Source organism: Acinonyx jubatus, chromosome B1 (assembly GCF_027475565.1).
Source record: "Acinonyx jubatus isolate Ajub_Pintada_27869175 chromosome B1, VMU_Ajub_asm_v1.0, whole genome shotgun sequence".
NCBI lineage: Eukaryota > Metazoa > Chordata > Mammalia > Carnivora > Felidae > Acinonyx > Acinonyx jubatus.
This window is the reverse complement of record NC_069382.1, coordinates 159478345-159499503: the sequence shown is the minus strand read 5'-3', so window position 1 is coordinate 159499503 and position 21159 is coordinate 159478345. Positions and strand designations below refer to the sequence as shown.

Genomic DNA, 21159 nt, shown 5'->3' with positions numbered 1-21159 from the left:
TTGGCATTTTCCTTGGATCCTCTACACGTCTCTAAAAGCAGGTTTGCTCATCTAAACTCAGAGCCGCCAATAGAAGATGAAAACAACCAAGTGATGTGTAATTTTTGTAGTTAATAGATTGCTGTCACATACATTATAGCGCTCAAGCCTCATAAGAAACCTACTGGTCTCGTTTTCACTTTCTCCATCTTCTTTCCCTCATTTCATTGGCACTAAATCTGGACTTGCTTCAAAAATCCTAGAATCCAGCCCCTTCGGCCCATCCATCCTTGGCGTCACCGGCTTAATCCACCGTCACCACTCAACTGGACACTAGCGATGATCCCCCATCATTTCCCAGTTTTACATCTCTTTTCCCTCCAATTCAGTTTTCTTCCTAATGAACTAAGCTGGTCCTACCAAGTCTGGCCCAGTTGCCTATAGGATACAGCCAGACTCCTTGTAATGGCACAAATCCTTCATGATTTCTCAATTTCTCCCCAGCTAATCCCTGCCTAGAACAGTATATGCATGCACAATTAAGTCAATAGATTGAGCCCAGAATGTTTCACAAGCTCAGTTCAATTCAATCACTATTTGTTAAGCACTTACTAGGTATAATCACTGACCTAGGCAACAAAGGCACAATCGTTAATGAAATAAATTCCTTGATCCATGAAGAATTTTCACCTCTGCTAAGTATTTGCCATATCATGACGTAACTTTTAACAATCTTGTTTTCCTACAACATTATACACTTAAAGGCCTGGTATATCCAACACTAGAAAATAACATGTATTTAATAAATGTTGATTAAATGATCAATGTTCAATTCATATCCATATAATAAATGATATAGTCAACGAACTTGTAATGGACATGTACAGTATTTGAGACACTGTGTTAAGCATTGATCATATAAGTAGAAATAAGGCACAACCTTGCCTTCAAAAGAATCTGAAATAAAAAGACCCCCACATGTAAAGAAAGCAAATGCAATACAGTTACAGAAGCAATTTTTTTTAATGGATAAGAGTTACAAAGGAGGAAAAATAAATTTTGATTGCATTAAGGAAAAAAGGAAGTGGTCAGAAGAAGTTGCATATAAGACATGAGTTTTGAGTTGTCTTCAAAGAAAACCAGGTGTTCACCAGGTGGGCAGGATGGGGAGGAGCATTCCTGGCAGTCCCAAGCAGAGACTGCATGGACAAAGGTATAGAGACATGAAACCATACAACACATTCTCTGGAAATACACAGTTTTGTATAGCTGGAGTGTATTGTATGAAGAGAGGCCCAAGCTGAAACAGGAGCTAGGAACTAGAAAAAAGGGACAAGATCAGAGTGAGTCTTACTTTTGATTCTAAATAGTAGCAGCCAATTGAGTACAGTTAAAGTGTTGTTAGGAGTGGATATAATTTGTTCACATCTGGAGTTTTAGGGGGGGGAAGAATTCTAAATGGGAAACAGTTTGAGTGATAAGATTTAGGACAGGGAGATTATTTAGAAAGCAGTCACAGCAGGTGATGGGTATTGAGGAGGGCACCTGTTGGGATGAGCCCTGGGTGTTGTATGGAAACCAATTTGACAATAAATTTCGTATTAAAAAAAAAGAAAAGAAAACAGTCACAGAAACAACTCTGGGTGAGAACAGGTAAGGATACCAACAAAGCGGCTAGACAGAGTGGGGTATATAAAAAGATGTTACGAAGATTGACAAAGAGAATGAGATAGAGGGAGGATTCCAGGTTCACACCCAGTTTCCTGGCTGGATGACTGCTAAGTAGTGGTCACTGAGATTCGGAAAACCAGAAGAGAAGCAGATTGGGGAATAAATGCACTGAGTTCAGTCAGGACATGTATTTGTTTGTTTATTTGTTTAATTGTGACAAAATACATAAAATTTACCATTTAACCAGTTTTAAGTACACAGTTCAGTAAATTATTTGCACAATGTTGTAAAACCAGACTCCAGAACTGTTTTATCTTGCAAAACTGAAGCTTTATGTCCATTAAACCAGAACTCCCCATTGCCCCTTCCCACTGGCAACCACAATTCTACCTTCTATTTCCATCAGTTTACTATTCTAGATATCTTATATAAATGAAATCATACAGTATTTGTCTTTTTGTGACTGGCTTATTTCACTTAGCATAATATCATCAAGGTTCATCTAACATATGAGTCAGAATTTTCTTCCTTTCTAAGGCAGGATTACATTCCATTGTCTATACCATTGTATACTGCATTTTTGGATACTGAAAGTTTGGATTTTTTGTGTAACAGGAAGCTATTGAAGGGTTTGTGTTACTCGAAATGCAGTGTGGCAATGGAGATGGAGGGAATTAGACAGATTGGGGATATATTTTACAGGAAGAACTAATGGACCTTGCTAACAGGTTTTCCTCGGTATGAGAGGGATTCGTAAGGGAAGGAGAGGAATCAAGGGTAATTCGTTGAGTTTTGGCTGGAACAACGTTGGATAATGATTACTGATAGAGGGAGTATGGGAGTGGGACAGGAGAGGTTTGGGAGGGCAACTCACAGGTTCTGTTTTTGGCATAAGTTTGACATGCTTACTCAATATCAAGGAAGGCATCAGTGAAACATCAGAGTGAGCTCAAGGACAAGTTGAGACTGCAGAAGCAAAACTGGGAGTCATTGGCTGTCAGTGACATATATCACATAGACAGTATTAAAAGTCATGGGACTGGAGGAAATGACCTTGGGAGACAAGGTAGACAGAAAAGAGAAGAAAATCCAGGAAAAATCCATTTCTTGCTCTCAGATATTACGGTGGAGTCAAAAGAATTCCTGCTGAAATTACATGCTTGAAGATAATCAGATTTACTTTATTTCAATGTGATTTGTACTTCTTTGCTCAGCATAATTAGCAATTATTATTCCTCACAAAATCAAACATATCTCCTTTTGCCTCATTTCTAAGCCCTCCACATGGATGATCAACGTTTGGCTTAAGGGTTTACTAAGCACTTATCTGGTGAAGACAGAAATAAAAAAAAAATTGTTCTCATCCTTAAGGAGCGTGCAGTTTACACAACAGTATAGAGCTGAATAGGAGATGACACAATTTTCCAGAAACAAATAGCAATATAAAAATTAGTATTAAAATATGTCAGAATGCAGAGGAAGATGGATAATTGGTGCTTAACTCCCCATTGAAGTACCTATAAAGGAAGTATCTAGAAAGAAACAAACTGCACTCTACATATGTGCAGTGATTCGGGTTGTTCAAAGGACAAAAGACCTAAACCATAGCATACCACCATCTTGCCTCTAACTTGTCACATGCATTGACATTTGAACCCTCACTTTAGCTTTGTTAGCCTTCCAGGATACAGGTGTAATTTGATATTTTAATATATCAATTTACTGATGAGGAAACTGAAGAACATTATGATTTAAGGGACGTAACTAAAGTTGGCAGTGAATAACACAGTCAGGCCTAAATGCCATATTCATGCAAAGCACATTAATGAGTACTTGCTATCTACTAGATATTGAGCAAGGCACTTTTATTTGATTTTTACCTCTTGCCGTCATTTTAATCATCATCTATTAAGCAATCCCTTTCAGTACTTCCCAAAGAGAGATATATTTAAACTGATGCTTAGTTATTTTGGGTTTTTTTTTCCTAAGAACCAACAAACTGCACACACACACACACATCCATACACAGACACACACAATGATAAGATGCAAAACAAATATAATCAGAACATATAGAGTATTGTAGTTTGAAAAGGTCTTAAGTTTATATCATGTCTTCAAATTACCTATCTTTAAACTCTGCTGGTGAGTAGGGAGGTAAAGAAGCTTATCCAGGCAAGGAACTCAGTATAAAAGGAAGGAAGGAAGAGGCCTTTTATGAGTGGTTATTAGTGATTTATGGGCTTCTCTGCTTGGGAAAATCTTTATTTTCAAAGCTTAGCTGAAATGCTACCTCCACTGTAAAGGCAATTCTGATGCCTCAGCTATTATTCATCACCTCTTCAGTTCAGTTTAAGTAGCATCTTGAAAGACAAGCTTATTTTAGGCAGCCGAAAGGAGAAAGACAATCCATGGCAGAAGACAGTTTGTTCTTCCATGAAAGCACCAAAGTTCATTATAGACTCATGGAATAATAAATAGACAGGACTATGAGTGACTGCCTTAAGATATTCCTTTTTAAAATTTTTTTTAACGTTTTATTTATTTATTTATTTTTAACGTTTATTTATTTTTGAGACGGAGAGAGACAGAGCATGAACGGGGGAGGGACAGAGAGAGACAGGGAGACACAGAATCTGAAACAGGCTCCAGGCTCTGAGCAGTCAGCACAGAGCCCGACGCGGGGCTCGAACTCACGGACCGCGAGATCATGACCTGAGCCGAAGTCGGCCGCTTAACCGACTGAGCCACCCAGGCGCCCCAACGTTTTATTTATTTTTGAGACAGAGAGAGAGCATGAACAGGGGAGGGGCAGAGAGAGAGGGAGACACAGAATCGGAAGCAGGCTCCAGGCTCTGAGCCATCAGCCCAGAGCCCGACGCGGGGCTCGAACTCTCAGACCGCGAGATCGTGACCTGAGCTGAAGTCTGACGCTTAACCGACTGAGCCACCCAGGTGCCCCAAGATATTCCTAAGCAGACTGTAAAATTGTCATTCCATTACTGTCAGTAGAGGCCAAGATCTAAGTGCTGGGCACGATCTCATGAATAAGTGGCATGTAAGAAGATGCCCTGTTTGAGGAAGGACTTCATCTAGTGAAGAGTTCTAGGTAGGTAGATGTAATTACCATAGGATGTGATAGACACATGCCATAGAAGCAGCATAGAGTCTAGAAGGGTGTAATTAGCTCTGCTCTACCCACCTTCCAATAACTCTGATCTCATCTCTATCCTCTTTCTTACTCCCTCCATTCCATTTCATTTTGGGTTCCTTGAATGCACCAAGCACACTTCTGCTTCAGGGCCTTTGCAATTCCTATTCTCTCAGTCAGATAGGGCTTCACCCAGAAGTCCACAAGGGCTTACTTCTTTCCTCCATTCAGCTCTCTATTCTTATGTCACGTTATTAGAATAGCTTTCCCTGATCTCTTATTATAAAATTGCACCTAATTAATCCCTCTTCATCACTCTGCTCTAGGTCCCCCTATCCTGCTTAGTCTTCTTTATAATCCTTATCACAACTTGACAAAGCTGTACATTTATATGTTTATTGTCTGTCTTCCTTCATTAGAATGAAAGCTTCACCAAGAGGAAGGACCTTGTTTTACTCCTTGCTGAATCTGCATAGCCTAGAAGAGTCTCTGGCACTTGGTAGATCCTCCATAAATATATTTATAGAACAAAGAAATGGAAGGAAATAAAGTGGGATTCAGGAAAGATATCACAATGTTGGCCTCAACATTGATACCTCAACAGAGTTTAGAAGTCTGCAAGGGATTATCCTAAACAGATAAGGGAGACTGGGAATAGCCTTTGAGTCTTCAAAGGTAAGGGGAGATTAAAACCACATGATTTGTTTAAATAAGGGGAGATGGTGTGGCATTGTTGGGATGTAAACATTTCATTTGTGTTTCTGTTAAAGCATATCCATCTTTTTTCTCTTGTAGGGGAACTAATTAAGACACTTCTGACTTAATAAATTGATAGCATTTTAAGAGCATGGACTATGCTTTATTCATATTTTTGTTTTCCAAGTTCTTAAACAGCAGATATTCAATAAGTGTTAAATGAAGAACAATATTTATTGACCAGACAGCAAGTAAACCCATGATTGATTTGTAAACTAGAATGACTTCCTGTTGAAAACTGAGTGTCCTATTTGAAAACTTTTGGACCAAAAGAAACCTTAGAGACCGTTAAATGCAGCTTTCCCATTTTGTAGATGAGAAAACTGAAGCAAAGAAAGGTTAATTACCTGAGGTCATGCAACTAACTAGTTATCGTTAAGAACTAGAACACTAATTTCGACCCATCATAGATGACCTTCTCCTTAAAAGATGTGTTCAAAGTAGCCTGATGATGTGGCATTATTTACTAAAAAACTGAACATTATGATCTTGGAGAAATACTTGTAAAAATCTGCAAGAAGTCATTTACAAGGCTTTTGTAAACGTTTGTATTGTTTTTAGGGAGGGTGGTTAAAGTGAAAAGTTGAAACCAATCTAAATGTACACCACTAGGGTAATAGCTATATACATTTTGTGATAGCCATGCTATGGAATATTGGGAAGCACTTAAAAATGGATATAGTTTGATGTATACTAAGATGGGAAGGATCTCCAAGACACTTCATAAAAATTAAAAAAAAAAAAAAAAAGCAATCCGCAGAATGATACACAGTATCGCACCCTTTAAGATTCGTTAATCTCAGGTTCTTCCACCAAAACGATACACGTGAAGTAAACATATAGAAAATCCGAGGATTCACACCAAACAGAAAACGAGGGATGCTTGTGCAAAGGACGGCAGTGGATGAGGGGGGGTCTTCGACCTTATGTGTAATGTTCTATTTTAACAAAGAGAATGTATTATTCATTCACGAGCTCGGCTTTCGTTTGCTGTTAAAATTAAATATTCAATAAAGTAGGCATTGTTTTCCTCTCTAATCAGAAACGAGTGATAAGGCAACAATTCTGTGTCGAGTGATACATGTGAAGAACGAAACAAGGCCTTTAATAAGATTAAAACACAGACAAAACAGTTGAGAAAGAAAGCGTTAAAGGACAAGGGAACAAGAGTACGCTGGCCGGCATAGGCAGCTTATCAGAGGAAAGCGTGGGGGAGGGGAAACCTCCCCGACGCAGGACGCCAGGGGAGAAGGCCACGCTAAAAAGGCAAAACGGGATTCCACAGGGGCGGGGCCAACCACGGCGCGCATGCGCAACCACGTCCAGGTGGCCGGCGCCGCGGAAGCGAAGCCTCTTAAAGACGCCGCGCGCTGGGGCTGCTGCTGCGCTTGCGCGGGCGGAACACCGCCGGAGTCGTCTTGTTTGCAGGCTGAACGCCGCGGCCGCCTTTCCTGGATTTGAGTCTCGCGCTTTCTTCGTTTGCTCGCCGGCGGGTTCGCGCCCCTCTCGCGCCCCCGGGCAGCGAGGCTGGGAAGGGGTTGGAGGGGGCTGTTGATCGCCGCCTTTAAGTTGTGCTCGGGGCGGCCATGTCGGCCGGCGAGGTCGAGCGCCTAGTGTCGGAGCTGAGCGGCGGGACCGGAGGGGATGAGGAGGAAGAGTGGCTCTATGGCGGTACGGAACTTCCTGTCCCTTCTCTCACTCCCGGGTTCTCTCAGGCCTGCCCTCCCGGCCCGTCACCGGCCGGCGTCCTGGGCCCCTCATGCCGCCCCTGGGGCCTCTGGTACGGAGCCTCCTCCGGCCTGAGAGTTAGGCCGAGTGCGGCGTGCGCGTTCCCGCCTCCCCGCCCCCAGCCTCCTCCCGCCCAGCCCACGCCCCCATCACGCAGCCACCCCGCGGCCGCCGGGCTGGGCCGGGGGCTGGGCACCGGGCCGGACCCCGTCTCCCGGTCCTCCCCACCGGGGATTCCTGGCCGCCGCGCTTCCGCGCTCTTTCCCCTACTGTTCTATCTCGATTCTGAGCTCTGTTGGTGTGTCTGTTCTTGCCCCTTGGCTGTAGGATGCCCTCCCTGCCCCTTTCTTTCAGAAACAGTCTTTCTGTAATAATAGCTAAATAAAGTTGCTGCTGTAAAACTAACGTCTTGTTTCTTGATGGTCAGTTTGTATGGAATGCACCTGCAAGGGTACCTCCTTGTCTGAAAGTCGTGCTTTAAAAATAATTAATTAAAAGAGAGAGAGAGAGAAAGAGATGGAGTACATTATGGCCCATAAAGAAAACCCCGAATGTCTCCTGTATTAAGGTGAAGTTTTTCTTTTTTAAGAGACTGCTCTTTAACCCACATCATTAGAAGTATCTCATGTCCCTTAGCCTTATAGTTTTCAGTTATCTCGTATATATCTTTTTTCCCAAAAATAAGTTCAGTGCACTTTGTACTTCCCTCTTGAAAGGGACTTGACATCTAGCTTTTAACTTTTCATTAAGTCACAGTCTCTTGTCTGTTAATGATAACTAGATTTGAAAGTTATTTATTCCTTACTTAAAATATGTATTCTTTAGTATAGTAAAAGTGCACGTTTGAGCACCATGCAGCTCCTTGATGCTGTGGCTTTGACAAACCTGTAAAATTGTCTTTGGTGGCAAGATTCAGCATTAGTAATATTCTTTGGAATGTAAATGTGTAGGGTTTCCTTAACAAAGATCTAGAAATTTTTAATGCCTCTTAAATTAAGCTTACTTTTATAAAAGTAAAGTCATTTTTTTTTTTCATAAAAGACATATCTTGTTAAGTCATTATAAGGTGATCTAACTTTGGATGTGCTTATAGGCCCATGGGACGTGCATGTGCACAGTGATTTGGCAAAGGACCTAGGTTAGTGCTTGTGATGATCACTTCAGATTTTCATAATACTGGTTTCTTTAAGAGTGGTTTGTTTGTTAATTTTATTTATTTATTTATGTATTTTTTTTGGTAGATGAAAATGAAGTTGAAAGGCCAGAAGAAGAAAATGCCAGGTTAGTGGAACTTGTTGTCGATACTTCTGCAGATTGTGTGGTAACAGTGGTTCTGTCAACACATTGTCAAATTTATTTCATAGTCTTTGGCTTAATTACAGCATACTGACTTAAAGTTCACAGGCGTTGATTCCGTTAGAATTTTCTATTTCAGGACCTAATCAGTTCTGTTTATTTGCTAGTAGCATAGGGGACAAAGTGTTTGAGGTAAGGGTTTGAATACTCTTCACTATTAAGTACTTTGTACTCTTAAGTGAGTTCAGAAGTGGAATATACGATTATAACCATTAGACTAATAAGAAAAAACTTTAAAAAATGTTTTTGATAAAAAAAAGAATCCTTTAAATTACTAGTTTCACAATACCTTTGATGGTGTAGTGCACTTTGGTTATCATTTCCATGTTTTAAAATATTTAAAGTCAGATATTTAATGAATTTGTTATAAGATTGATTCCCTTTGTTAGACTACTAGAAATACATGACTGTCGTTTATAGAACATGTAAAAGCAGCTTGAAACTTCTCCAAATTTCAAAACAACTCACACATGGGAGTCCGTCGACATGCTTACATTACTGATCAAATGTAGTATCAATGCCTTGATGTCCCATAATGAAGGCATGGTTAAAAAAAAGAGCTTTGAAAGATTATTTGGTTTTAAAAAGTAGAGAAAATACCATTTTACACCTGCTAGGATGGCTGTACTCAAAAAGAAAGTAACAGGTGTTGGTGAGGACATGCAGAAATTGGAACTCTCATACACTGATCGTGGAACTGTAAAAAGGTTCGGCTACTTTGGAGAACAGGCAGTTCCTCAAAAGGCTAAGCACAGTTACTATATGATCCAAGAATTCCAGTTCTATATAGATGCTTTAGAAAAATGATACATATCCACACAAAAACTTGTACATGAATGTTCATAGCAGCGTTATTTATAATAGCCAAAAAATGGATATAAGTGCCCATCAAATGATGAATGGATGAACAAAATATGGTATATTCATACAGTGGAATACTATATAGCAGTGAAAAATGAAGTGCTGATACCTGTAACAACATGGATGAATCTAGAGAACATTACGCTAATTTAAAGAAGCCAGTCCCCAAGGACTACATGTTGTATGATTCTGTTTATATTAAAAGTAGAGAATAGGTAAATGCATAGAGTGGTTGGCAGGACCGGGGTCGGGGAAAATGGGGAGTGACTATTAATATACGCAGTGTTTCTTTTTGGGGTGATGAGAATGTCCTGGAATTAGGTAGTTGTAATGGTTGCACTATTTTGTAAACATGAAAAGTCATTCCGTTGATTGCTTTAAACGGATGGTTTGTGTGGCATATGAATTCTGTTTCAAGCTGGTAGGGTTATACCTTGGAGATACTGTGGGTTCAGTTCCACACCACTCCAATAAAGTGAGTCAGATGAATTTTTTGGTTTCCTGGTGCCTATAAAAGTTATGTTTATAATGTTGTCTCTCTCTCTTTTTTTTTAATAGTTTCAACTTTTTTTGAGAGAGAAAGAGGAAGGCAGAGATAGGGACAGAAGATCCAAAGTGGGCTCTGCTCTGACAGCAGCAAGCCTGATGCAGGGCTCAAACTCACAAACTTGGAGATCATTACCTGAGTGGAAGTTGGACACTCAACTGACTGAGCCACCCAGGGCGCCACTATACTGTAGTCTCTTAAGTGCGATGGTACTATGCCTAAAAGACAATATACGTACCTTAATTAAAAACTATTTTTATGCTAAAAAAAAATCCTAACCATCATCTGAGCTTTTGGCAAGTCATAACGTTTTTGCTGGTTGGAGGGTCTTTGAAATTGAACTCTGCTGACTGATCAGGGTGGTGGCGGCTGAAGGTTGAGGTGGCTGTGGCAGTATAAGACAATGACCTCTGCCACATGCACGGACTTTTCCTTTCACGAACGACTTCTCGGTAGCACATGATGCTGTTTGTTAGCATTTTGATAGTAGAACTTCTTTCCAAATTGAAGTCAATCCTCTCAGACGCTGCTGCTTTATCAGCTAAGTTTATGTAATATTCTATATTCTAACTCCTTTGCTGTCATTTCCACAATCTTCACACCGTCTTCACCAAGAGTAGATTCCGTCTCAAGAAACCACTTTCTTTGCTCATCCATGAGAAGCAGCCCCTCGTCTGTTCATGTTTTGTCCTGAGATTGCAGCAATTCTGTCCCATCGTCAGGCCCCACTTGTCATTCTAGTTCTCTTGTTATTTCCACCACGTCTGCAGTGACTTCCTCCACTGAAGTCCTGAACCCCTCCCAGTCATCCACGAGGCTCGGAATCAACTTCCAAACTCCTCTTCATATTTGATATTTGGACCTCTCCCCATGAATCATGGATGGATTTTTTTATTTTTTATTTTTTTAATTTACATCCAAGTTAGCATATAGTGCAGCAGTGATTTCAGGAGTATATTCCTTAATGCCCCTTACCCATTTAGCCCATCCCCCCTCCCACAACCCCTCTAGTAGTCCTCTTTTTGTTCTCTATATATTTGTCTCTTATGTTTTTATATTATTTTTGCTTCCCTTATGTTCATCTGTTTTGTGTCTTAAATTTCTCACATGAGTAAAGTCATATACTTGTTTTTCTCTGACTAATTTCACTTAGCATAATATTCTCTAGTTCCTTCCACGTAGTTGCAAATGACAAGATTTCATTCTTTTTGATTGTCGAGTAATACTCCATTGTGTATATATATATATATACACCATGTCTTCCTTATCCATTCAATGGATGAATGTTTTTTTATTTTTTGTTTTTTTTTCTTTTTTTTTCTTATTTATTTTTAATTTTTAAAATTTACATCCAAGTTAGTTAGCATATAGTACAACAATGATTTCAGGGGTACATTCCTTAATGTCTCTTACCCATTTAGCCCATCTCCCCTGCCACAACCCCTCCAGTAACTCTGTTCTGCATATTTAAGAGTGTGTTATGGTTTGTCCCCATTCCTGTTTTTATATTATTTTCCTTCCCTTATGTTCATCTGTTTCGTATCTTAACTGACTGAGCCACCCAGGTGCCCCCATCTGTTTTGTGTCTTAAAGTCCTCATATGAATTAAGTCATATGATATTTGTCTTTCTCTAATTTCTCTTAGCATAATACCCTCTAGTTCCATCCACGTAGTTGCAAATGGCAAGATTTCATTCTGTTTGATTGCCGAGTAATACTCCATTGTGTGTGTGTGTGTGTGTGTGTGTGTGTGTGTGTGTGTGTGTGTTGTGTATATATATACGTATATACATACGTACGTATATGTATATATATGTGTATATACACACTACATTTTCTTTATCCATTCATAATGGATGGATGTTTTTAATGGCATCTCGAATCATGAATCCTTGCCAGAATGTATTCAGATTATTTTGCCCAGATCTTCCAGACAACTGGAATCATGGTCTCTGACAACTATGTGCTTATGAAATGTGTTTCTTCAGTAATAAGACTTGAAAGTCAAATGACTCCTTGATCCATGGGCTGCAGAATGGATATTTGTTATGGGGCATGGAAACATTAATCTCCTTGTGTGTCTCCAACAGAGAGCTCTTGAGTGACCAGGCACATTGTCGATGGGCAGTAATATTTTGAAAGGAATCTTTTTTTTCTGAGCAGTAGTCTCAACAGTGGCTTAAAATATTCAGTAAACCATGTTGTCAACAGATGTGCTGTCATCCAGACTTTGTTGTTCCACTTTTAGGGCAGAGCACAGGCAGAGTGGATTTAGCATAATTCGTAAGGGCCCTAGGATTTCAAAATGGTAAATGAGCATAAGTCACCAGCTGCATTAGCCCTTAACAAGAAAAGAGTCAGCCTGTCCTTTGAAACTTTGAAGCCAGGCCTTGACTTTTCTTGAGCTGTGGAAGTCCCAGATGGCATCTTCTAATAGGAGGCTGTTTTATCTACATTGCAAATCTGTTTAGTGTAGCCACCTTTATGAATTATCTGAGTGAGACCTTCTGGGTAACTTGCTGCAGCTTCTGTATCAGCACTTGCTGCCTTGCCTTGCACTTTACGTTACGGAGATGGCTTCTTTCCTTAAACCTCACGAACCAACCTCTGTTAGCTTTGAACTTTTTTCTTGCAGCTTCCTCACCTCTGCCAACCTTTACAGAATTGAAGAAAGTTATAAGGGCTTTGCCCTGGCTTAGCCTTTGGCTTAAGGGAATGTTGTGACTGGTTTGGTCTTCTGCCCAGACCACTCAAACTTTATATCAGCAGTAAGGTACTTTTACTTTCTTATCATTCGTGGCTTCACTAGAGTTTAGCTCTTTTAATCTTCTTCAAGAATTTTTCTTTTGTGTTCACACCCTTGCCAACCAGTGGCAGAGGCCTAGGTTTTGGTCTTTGACATGCCTTCCTACTAAGCTTAATCATTTCTAGCTTTTGAATTAAAGTGAGAGACCTGTGGACTCTTTCACTTGGACACTTAGAGGCCGTTAGAGGATTGTAAATTGACCTAGTGTGGATATTGTTGTGGTTCAGGGAATAGGCAGCCTAAGGAGCAGGAGAGAAAGAAGAGGTGATGGTTGGTCAGTAGAGTGGTTAGAGCACACAAAATATTTATTAAGTTCACCATCTTAAATGGTTGTGATTCATAGCTCCCCAAAACAATTATAATAGTAACATCAAGGAGCACTGATCACAGACCACCATAATAAATACAATAGTGAAAAAGTGTAAAATATTACCAGACTCACCAAAATGTGACAGAGACACAAGGTAAGCAAATGCTATTGGAAAAATTGCACTGCTGGGTGACACAGTGTTGCCACAAACCTCAGTTTGTAAAAAATTTATCTGGGAAGTGCAGTAAAGTGAGGTGTAATGGAGCCAAGCATGATAAAAGGAGGTACGTATGCACTTGTTAAAAAGTGAATGAAGGGAAGAAGTAAGACATAGAAATAGAACTACCTTAAGGGATGCTGAAATTATATTTCCTCACTTAAAAATATCCCCTTTATTGGAAGACTTTTTTTTCACTCATTGCTATATCATGTGAAATTTTATCATTCAGTTTTGAAATTTGGTCCAACCTAGTTCCTAACCCTAATCTCAGTTACTCACAAAGTTGATTTGTGTAGCTTATAGTTATGAAAGTAATTGAAAATTTCTTCATACTGCTTTTTAATTGGTGAAGAATCAATGGATAATGCTACAGATTCACAATTAAATACCTTTTTTTATGAGCTAATCTTTATTCCATTAATTTTGTTAGTATTGGTTCTTGGTTACAATCCTTGAAGCCTATTTTTTGATTGAATGAATGTCCTTTAATTTTTTTTATACTCAGTGTGATTTGTTTTTTCTTAAATGTTTGTTTACTTTTGAGAGAGACAGAGACAGACTGTGAGTGGGTTAGGGGCAGAGAGAGAGGGAGACACAGAATCCGAAGCAGGCTCCAGGCTCCGAGCCGTCAGCACAGAGCCCAATGTGGGGCTCGAACTCACGAGCTGTGAGATCATGACCTGAGCTGAAGTCAGAGGCTCAACTGACTGAGCCACCCAGACGCCCCTTAGCGTGATTAAATGTATTGGAGGGAAGCCTCTACCTTCCTTGAGCATTACTGTCAAAATGTCTTTATATTCTTTATTAAAAATTTATTTGGAGAGCTATTAAGTTTATTTCATTCTGTGGAAAAGTTCTACTCTTAAAGCTTAATTTTTCTAGAAAAAGCTTGTAATTTTATATTTGCAGCATTTTAATGTTGATAGGAATTAAAACTTTTAGAAGTATTGGGTAAGGCATGTTCACCAAACCCGTGTTCTGGTATTCAGCTTGGACTGATCAGAGTCCTTGCTATTAGAGTTCTCCCCAGTTTCTTTGTGACCAGTTCATTGTTACAACTTCTTAACCATTGTATTATGCTGTGTCCAATTTTGTCATGTTGTTTAATCCAAGGTTTGGCTAACTACACTGTTCCATGGCATAAAAAGCATGCTAAACTTGTTTCTGGCTACCTAGAAACTTACTTAAGCAGGACGTAAATGTACTGAAGAATTATAGTTGCATATTTTCTTGGGTCAAGCAGTAAAACAATGAAAACTTCACATTCAAATTTTCAATTATTATCTTTATTTTGCTTTATATGAGGATTGTACTACTGTAAAATACCACTATAGAGATTGCATTGACTTCTATAAAACTGCTTGACAAAATGAAGTTTAGAAGAGATAAACAAATGTAATGAAAAGAGGTTTGAGCTATATTGACATCTGGATATCATTCTCAGAAATCCTACTAAATGTGAGTTAGTTGCTTTGTACTTCAGTGCCTTTATTTGTAAAATGAGTTTAATGGTTAATTCCCACTTATCAAAATCCTAATTATTGAAATATAAGAAACCAATTACAGGGGCGCCTGGGTAGCTCAGATTGCTAAGCATCCAACTCTTGATTTTGGCCTAGGTCATGATCTCAAGGTTTATGAGATCCAGCTTGGGATTCTCTCTCTCCTCTCTCTGCCCCTCTCCCTTCTTGTGAGCACATGTGTTCTCTCTCTCTCAAAATAAATGAATCATTAAAAAAAAGGAAGCCAATTACACTATAATACTATAAGTTTTATTTGATGGTTAATGACTAGATGCTTGAGTCTCATGAGAAAAGAGGGGTTTATTTTTTTATATCAGTTTTGCTTTAATAAGGCAAATACAGGTATTAACTGGACTTTAAAAAGTTATTAGTTTTGGGCGTGCCTGGGTGGCTCAGTTGGTTAAGTGACCGACTTTGGCTCAGGTCATGATCTCACAGTTTGTGGGTTCGAGCCCTGCGTAGGGCTCTGTGCTGACACCTGAGAGCCTGGAGCCTGCTAAGAATTATGTGTCTCCTCTCTGCACTCCCCTTCTCATTCTCTGTCTCAAAAATAAATAAACATTAAAAAAAAAAGTGGTTTTTTTAATGCATCAGAATTAGGTCTGGAGCTCTTTATTGACACCAAATTGGAAGATAGTCTTCTAGGAAGATAAGCTTTTCTTTAATCCTAAAATGTATTTTTCATGCAACGAAGAACATGTGTCCAATAAGATAGGTGAAACAAAACCAGAACGGAGCATGTGTGTTAACTGAATACTGGTAGAGTTAATGTGGTGATATTAAAGTTCTTCAGTTCCTCGGGCGGCAGGAACGGAGGAAACTGTGTATTCCGTAGCCTTAGGCAATTTTAGTAGTCCCTGGCACATGGTGGTTGTTCAGTAAAGAGTTAGGTAAGTAAAATTAAGTGTGATGAAGATTTTTTAAATATTAAAAAACTTGAACTATACCCCACTGTCAAGTTGCAAATTTCATATCATTAAAAAATTGTAGAGGCAGTTCCATTCTACTTTCAGTGTTGAGTCTGGATTTTATGCAAGGCAGCAGGAATGGTGGAATAACACAGGCAGTTTTTGCCATCCTTTTTTTTTTCCAGTGGAGACCGTAATTTTAGGAAATTATCAGACATAGCTTAAGAATACTAGTATATCCTGTCTGTACCTCTGAAAAGTAATACCAGACTTATGTGCTTATCTTTATTATTCATAGTGCTAATCCTCCATCTGGAATTGAAGATGAAACTGCTGAAAACGGCGTACCTAAACCGGTAACACAAGGCTTTGAAGTCCAGTTACTTCCCTATGTGAAGTCTTTATCAGTAGTTTCCTGTTCACTAAGGAAGAAAGCCAAAAATTTAAGATGACTTTCAGTGTCCGGCGTGATCTGGCCCCGTTTATATCCAGCCTCATCTGTTGCCATCAAAAACATAGCGATGAGAATAGTGGGAAGAGACTTCAGACGAAATGGAGCATGTGCAAAGACGTGAAGTTTAATCCTTTCAAGGAACTGAATGATTGTAACTCAACTAAAGATTATAATGAGACTCATTTTGAAGGAAGACTTTAAGTCCCACAGCACAAGTTTGAGTGCCATTAATTTTTAGCAAGACAATTCTTTATATAAGTGATAGTCTCTGACCTCATTCATGCCTGTTAAAAGTGATGTGTTTTGGATTGAACATGTATTCTTGGTCTTACAAATATTTTAACATTCTGTTTCTATATAAAGAAAGAAAGAAATCCTTACTCTGCAGGCTTGAATTGAATACAAAAAAAATATTTTGCCTGAGGTGATCTACTTTTTTATTTACTGTTATGTGACTGACCACAAAATAGCCTTTTGGAGCCAAAATACAACCTTCATAAATGGTCCTACTTTTTACTCCTAAAACAAGTTATTTCCTCAGTCACTTGCACCCTGGGCCTCGTCTAGCTACAAATGAATGACAAGAATTAAGTGAGCTGCTCCATAACAATTTGGTGCTTTTTAACCATGACGCTGTGACTCTTAACAGTATCCTCTTCATATTCTTGCCAAAAATTTCTCACTCGATTTTTTTTATAATTTGTGTTCTAGATATTTAGTACAATGCCTTAGATTTGTTTTGCAGAGAAGCATTTATAAATAACAGGAAAAAATATAGGAGGTGTTATTTACAAAAAGATGCTGAAAAACAGATTTTATTTCACATTCTTATCCCATTTTATCATGTAAAACAAAAGTTATAAATGAGGTAGCAGTGCTATGAGATTATAACTTTTTTTCTCTAAAACTACTTCAAAAATCACAAAATGATTACTTTTTCACTTATTCATATTAGGTGTTGAGATGGATTATTGAATGTATTCTGTAATTGTTTATGTTGGTATAGAAAGTGACCGAGACTGAAGATGATAGTGATAGTGACAGTGATGACGATGAGGATGATGTTCATGTCACTATAGGAGACATTAAAACGGGAGCACCACAGTATGGGTAAGTTATTTTTAACTAACGATTACGTGCCTCAATGCAGGGTAGTGTGCTTATCTCGAACCAGTAATGGTTGATTCCATATTTTTTACATTTTTCCGTCTTACCATGCAATGAAAGAACTCGTGTTAAAATTTCACCATGAGTTTCTAAAAGAGCAGATCTTAAAAGTTCTTGTCACAAGAAAAAAAATATATTACTGTCTGGTGATGGATGTTAACTAATTTTTCAATATATAGTATCAAGTTATTATATTGTACACCTAAAATTAATACAGTGTTGTGTCAGTTTTATCATGATAAAAAGAGATTTCACCATGAAAATCTTTCTTAAAGATAAAGTTAATTTATTAGGCAAATTACGTGGAAGCAGCTGTTTTTGATTTCTAAAATTAAAGTGTTTTTATAAATGAATTGACTACTACACATTCTTTAGTTAGAGTTAAAAAACCTTAAATTACAGTTTTCACCTACATTGTTCTTCCATTATATTATCCACAACCGTGTTTAGGTTTTCAATTTATTGTCCAGTAAAAATGGTATCAAAAGTGTTTCTTTTTGCTCCTCATAATGTATTTTTGAAGTTGTTCATTGTCCTGTAGGGTTTTTAAACCAATATGTTGTATCAAGTTTTATAGTCTATAAAACTAGATCAAGTGAATCGACTGTCATTAGCTCGTTGAGCACATAAAGAATCTTCCAGAAAAGTTGGAAGGGAATATGTTAAAGTACAGAATGTGATTTTGTTATGGTCGTAGAATAAGAGTCCATATTTTTTCTGTGTTTTTTTCAGATTGGATGTATAATGTACATTAGGAATGCATTAGGAACATAAAACTTTCATTAATTGCACTGTAGTTCAGTAAGCAGCCTTATCTGGAATCAAGCAATATATACATAAATACTTTTGAGTATTTTATTTCTATAGCAGAGCCATTTTGTTCAGTTATTTTAGGAGCTTAAAGGTAACTCAGTTATTGCTGTGGTCGGTTTCACATTATAATAAGCACTGCCTGTGTAATCTTAAAACTCTAGGGAGCAGGGTTGAGAAGAGACTTCTTCATATGAGGGGTAGATTGGTGTTCCATCTCCACTTAAAGAATTAGTGTTGGGCTTCTGTATAATGCTGATAGGCCTTTGCCATCTGCATTATGCAAAAGGAACGCTGTAATCCTTGTGTTTAGTAAATACTGTTACATAAAATTATTTGTATCTGCATCTATAGAACAATTAAAGCAAATGGTGAGGTGTTTTTTTTTTATTAATATCAAATTTTTGTTAGGAATTGCAATCAAATGTTAAATGTATATAGACTCCCACAGTACTTTTTCTGAACTTTATTTCTTATAGCAATTTCCAGTTTCATGAAATATGGTTATTTTACCCATCATCTGGATTATACAATTTACATTTTGCTAGGTCTGCTTTATCATTTATATGGGTAAATGTGTATATCTCCATCTATCTATGCTTACACCCATTCTTCAGTTGATCTACTTTTTATGTTTTTTATGCATTTCAAAGTAACTTTTATAGATCTTTCTGAAGGGTATAGAACTTACTTAACCTTGATATTTCAAGATCTGTCCCTTGAAAACTGAAAGATCATGTGAGAAAATGAAGTTTGATGAACACTTTGTGCACAGAATTTTCAGAAGCAAGTTTAAAGAGCAAATTGTATTCCGGGAACAATACTAAATGGATTCATTGTAAGCTGTTAGAAAGTACAAAATAGCATTTTTTTTAGGTAACATACTTTTGTTACGAAGTTCATTTTCTCTATATAAGGTATGAAGGAAAGCAAATTAAAAATTTTTTTTCAATGTTTACTTATTTCTGAGAGAGAGAGAGACAAAGTGCAAGCAGGGGAGGGGCAGAGAGAGAGGGAGGCACAGAATGCGAAGCAGGCTCCAGGCTCTGAGCTGTCAGGCACAGAGCCTGATGAGGGGCTCAGACTCCCAAACCGCGAGATCATGACCTGAGCCGAAGTCAGATGCTTAACCGACTGAGCCACCCAGGCTCCCCAGAAAGCAAATTTTAGAGTAGGAATAATTTTTTTTTTCTTAACATTTATTCATTTTTGAGTTCATTTTTGAGACAGAGACAGAGCATGAATGGGGGAAGGTCAGAGAGAGAGAGAGACACAGAATCTGAAACAGGCTCCAGGCTCTGAGCGGTTAGCACAGAGCCCGACGCAGGGCTCGAACTCACAGACCACGAGATCATGACCTGAGCTGAAGTCGGCCGCCCAACTGACTGAGCCACCCAGGCGCCCCTAGAGTAGGAATAATTTAAGTCATATAGAGAAGTAGTTTCTTACCTTTGAGATTCATCCATCCATTTAATAAACAGTTTTTAAAAAGTTTGGCACTGCATTAATTGATGAGAATATGAAAAGTAATAATATAGTCCTTATTAGAAATAGTGAGGAAGACAGACATGTGAGCAAATACTTTCAGTGCAGTTTAAGTGCTAGAATAGAATGTACAAGATGATTGGAAAGCTTTGAGAGGAGAGTTGCTAAAAAGCCTATGTATTGAAGAAAAAATTCTAGAGGCGGTAATATTTGAATTTGTTTGAATGATTCTTGAGACAGAAGAGGACTGATGATTTAGCAGGGACACTACTGCGATGTGGTGGAAGCCTGGCTTAGAGGAACATGGCTGGAGGATACAATAGATGGGAAAAAATGGTTAAAACCACTTTAGGGAATTAGAACCTTTAAAAGTTTATAGGCAGGTTTATAGGCAGGAATTAGAACCTTTAAAGGTTTATAGGCAGGTTAGGTTATGTGAAAAGATAACTAGCAGCAGTAGTTGAGATGGATTAAATAGAAATTGGTTGATACATTTGAGTTGTCCACATGAGATGATAATGCAGCCTAAGCCAGTGGCAGTAGTATAGGGATGGATGGAAAAAGATACTTGAGTGCATAATAAATGGAAATAACATGGTTGTGGATGCAGAGTGAGATAAAGGACTCAATGACTTAGAGGTTTTAGAGCCCTTAATTGAGTCCCTTACCGTATATTAGCATGTGTGGGTAATGTAGGAGGTGTAGGTTAAAACACATATTTTTTTTTATGCATTAATTTTGAAGTTCCTTTTGATATCCAAGTATGTAGGATCTAGCACCTAGAGAAGCCTGACACCTCATGGGAGGCTCATGGAAGGTATCATATTAGCTTAAGTGTAATTTTCCAAACAGCTAAGCTTCTTTGAACACAATGAATACAAAGCCTTAGTAGTTTTAAAAACAAAAGTGATGTTTTAAAGGCAAATGTGGAAGGGAAAGTAGCTAGGTAGGGAGCAAAGAAATTCATTTATTGAACTTAAGGTTAAGCCTTTTATAAATACTATTTTGTTTTATGCTTTAGCAATTCTGTAAGAAGACCATTGAGAGATAGTACTTGATTTTTGTGCATTTAACTTGTAAACAGCTGGAACTTTTGTACATCATATATAGATAACCAAAAGGTGCTTTTGCTGTGCTGAATTTAGATTGTTGAAATGTACGCAGCATGGGGCAGGAGGCATATTTGTTCAGTTCCTCATTCTCTTTCTTTAGCCTAGAGCTGTATTTGATGTATTGTTGGTGTTTAATCATTTACTATGGGAATTAATATCAATGAGATGATTGAAGCGTTTCAAGATTGTAATGGTAGCACTACCTGACCGTAACAGTTTAATTCGGGCTATTTCATACTTTTTGCATTTATAGCAGTGGAGCTTCATACAGTTACTTGAATATTTTATTACGCTTCCTTATCATTTTATTTTTAA

The 21159-nt window shown here is 38.2% G+C and overlaps 1 protein-coding gene across 25 annotated transcripts in view; it reads left to right on the top strand.

Moving 5' to 3' along the window:
* Positions 1–6894: 6894 nt before the first annotated feature.
* The window catches only part of FIP1L1 (factor interacting with PAPOLA and CPSF1), an 80924-nt gene continuing 66659 nt past the window's right edge, over positions 6895–21159 (top strand). For 11 of the 25 annotated variants that reach the window (XM_053217374.1, XM_053217373.1, XM_053217367.1 and 8 more), the window contains exons 1-4: positions 6915–7228; positions 8527–8566; positions 16115–16172; positions 17277–17380. In XM_053217374.1, coding sequence (XP_053073349.1) covers positions 7144–7228; positions 8527–8566; positions 16115–16172; positions 17277–17380 — 287 coding nt within the window. In that variant the 5' untranslated portion in view covers positions 6915–7143. Of the gene's footprint in view, positions 7229–8378; positions 8424–8526; positions 8567–16114; positions 16173–17276; positions 17381–21159 lie in introns of all 25 variants that reach the window. The other 14 variants (XM_053217372.1, XM_027056880.2, XM_027056877.2 and 11 more) reach the window with 4 other exon arrangements.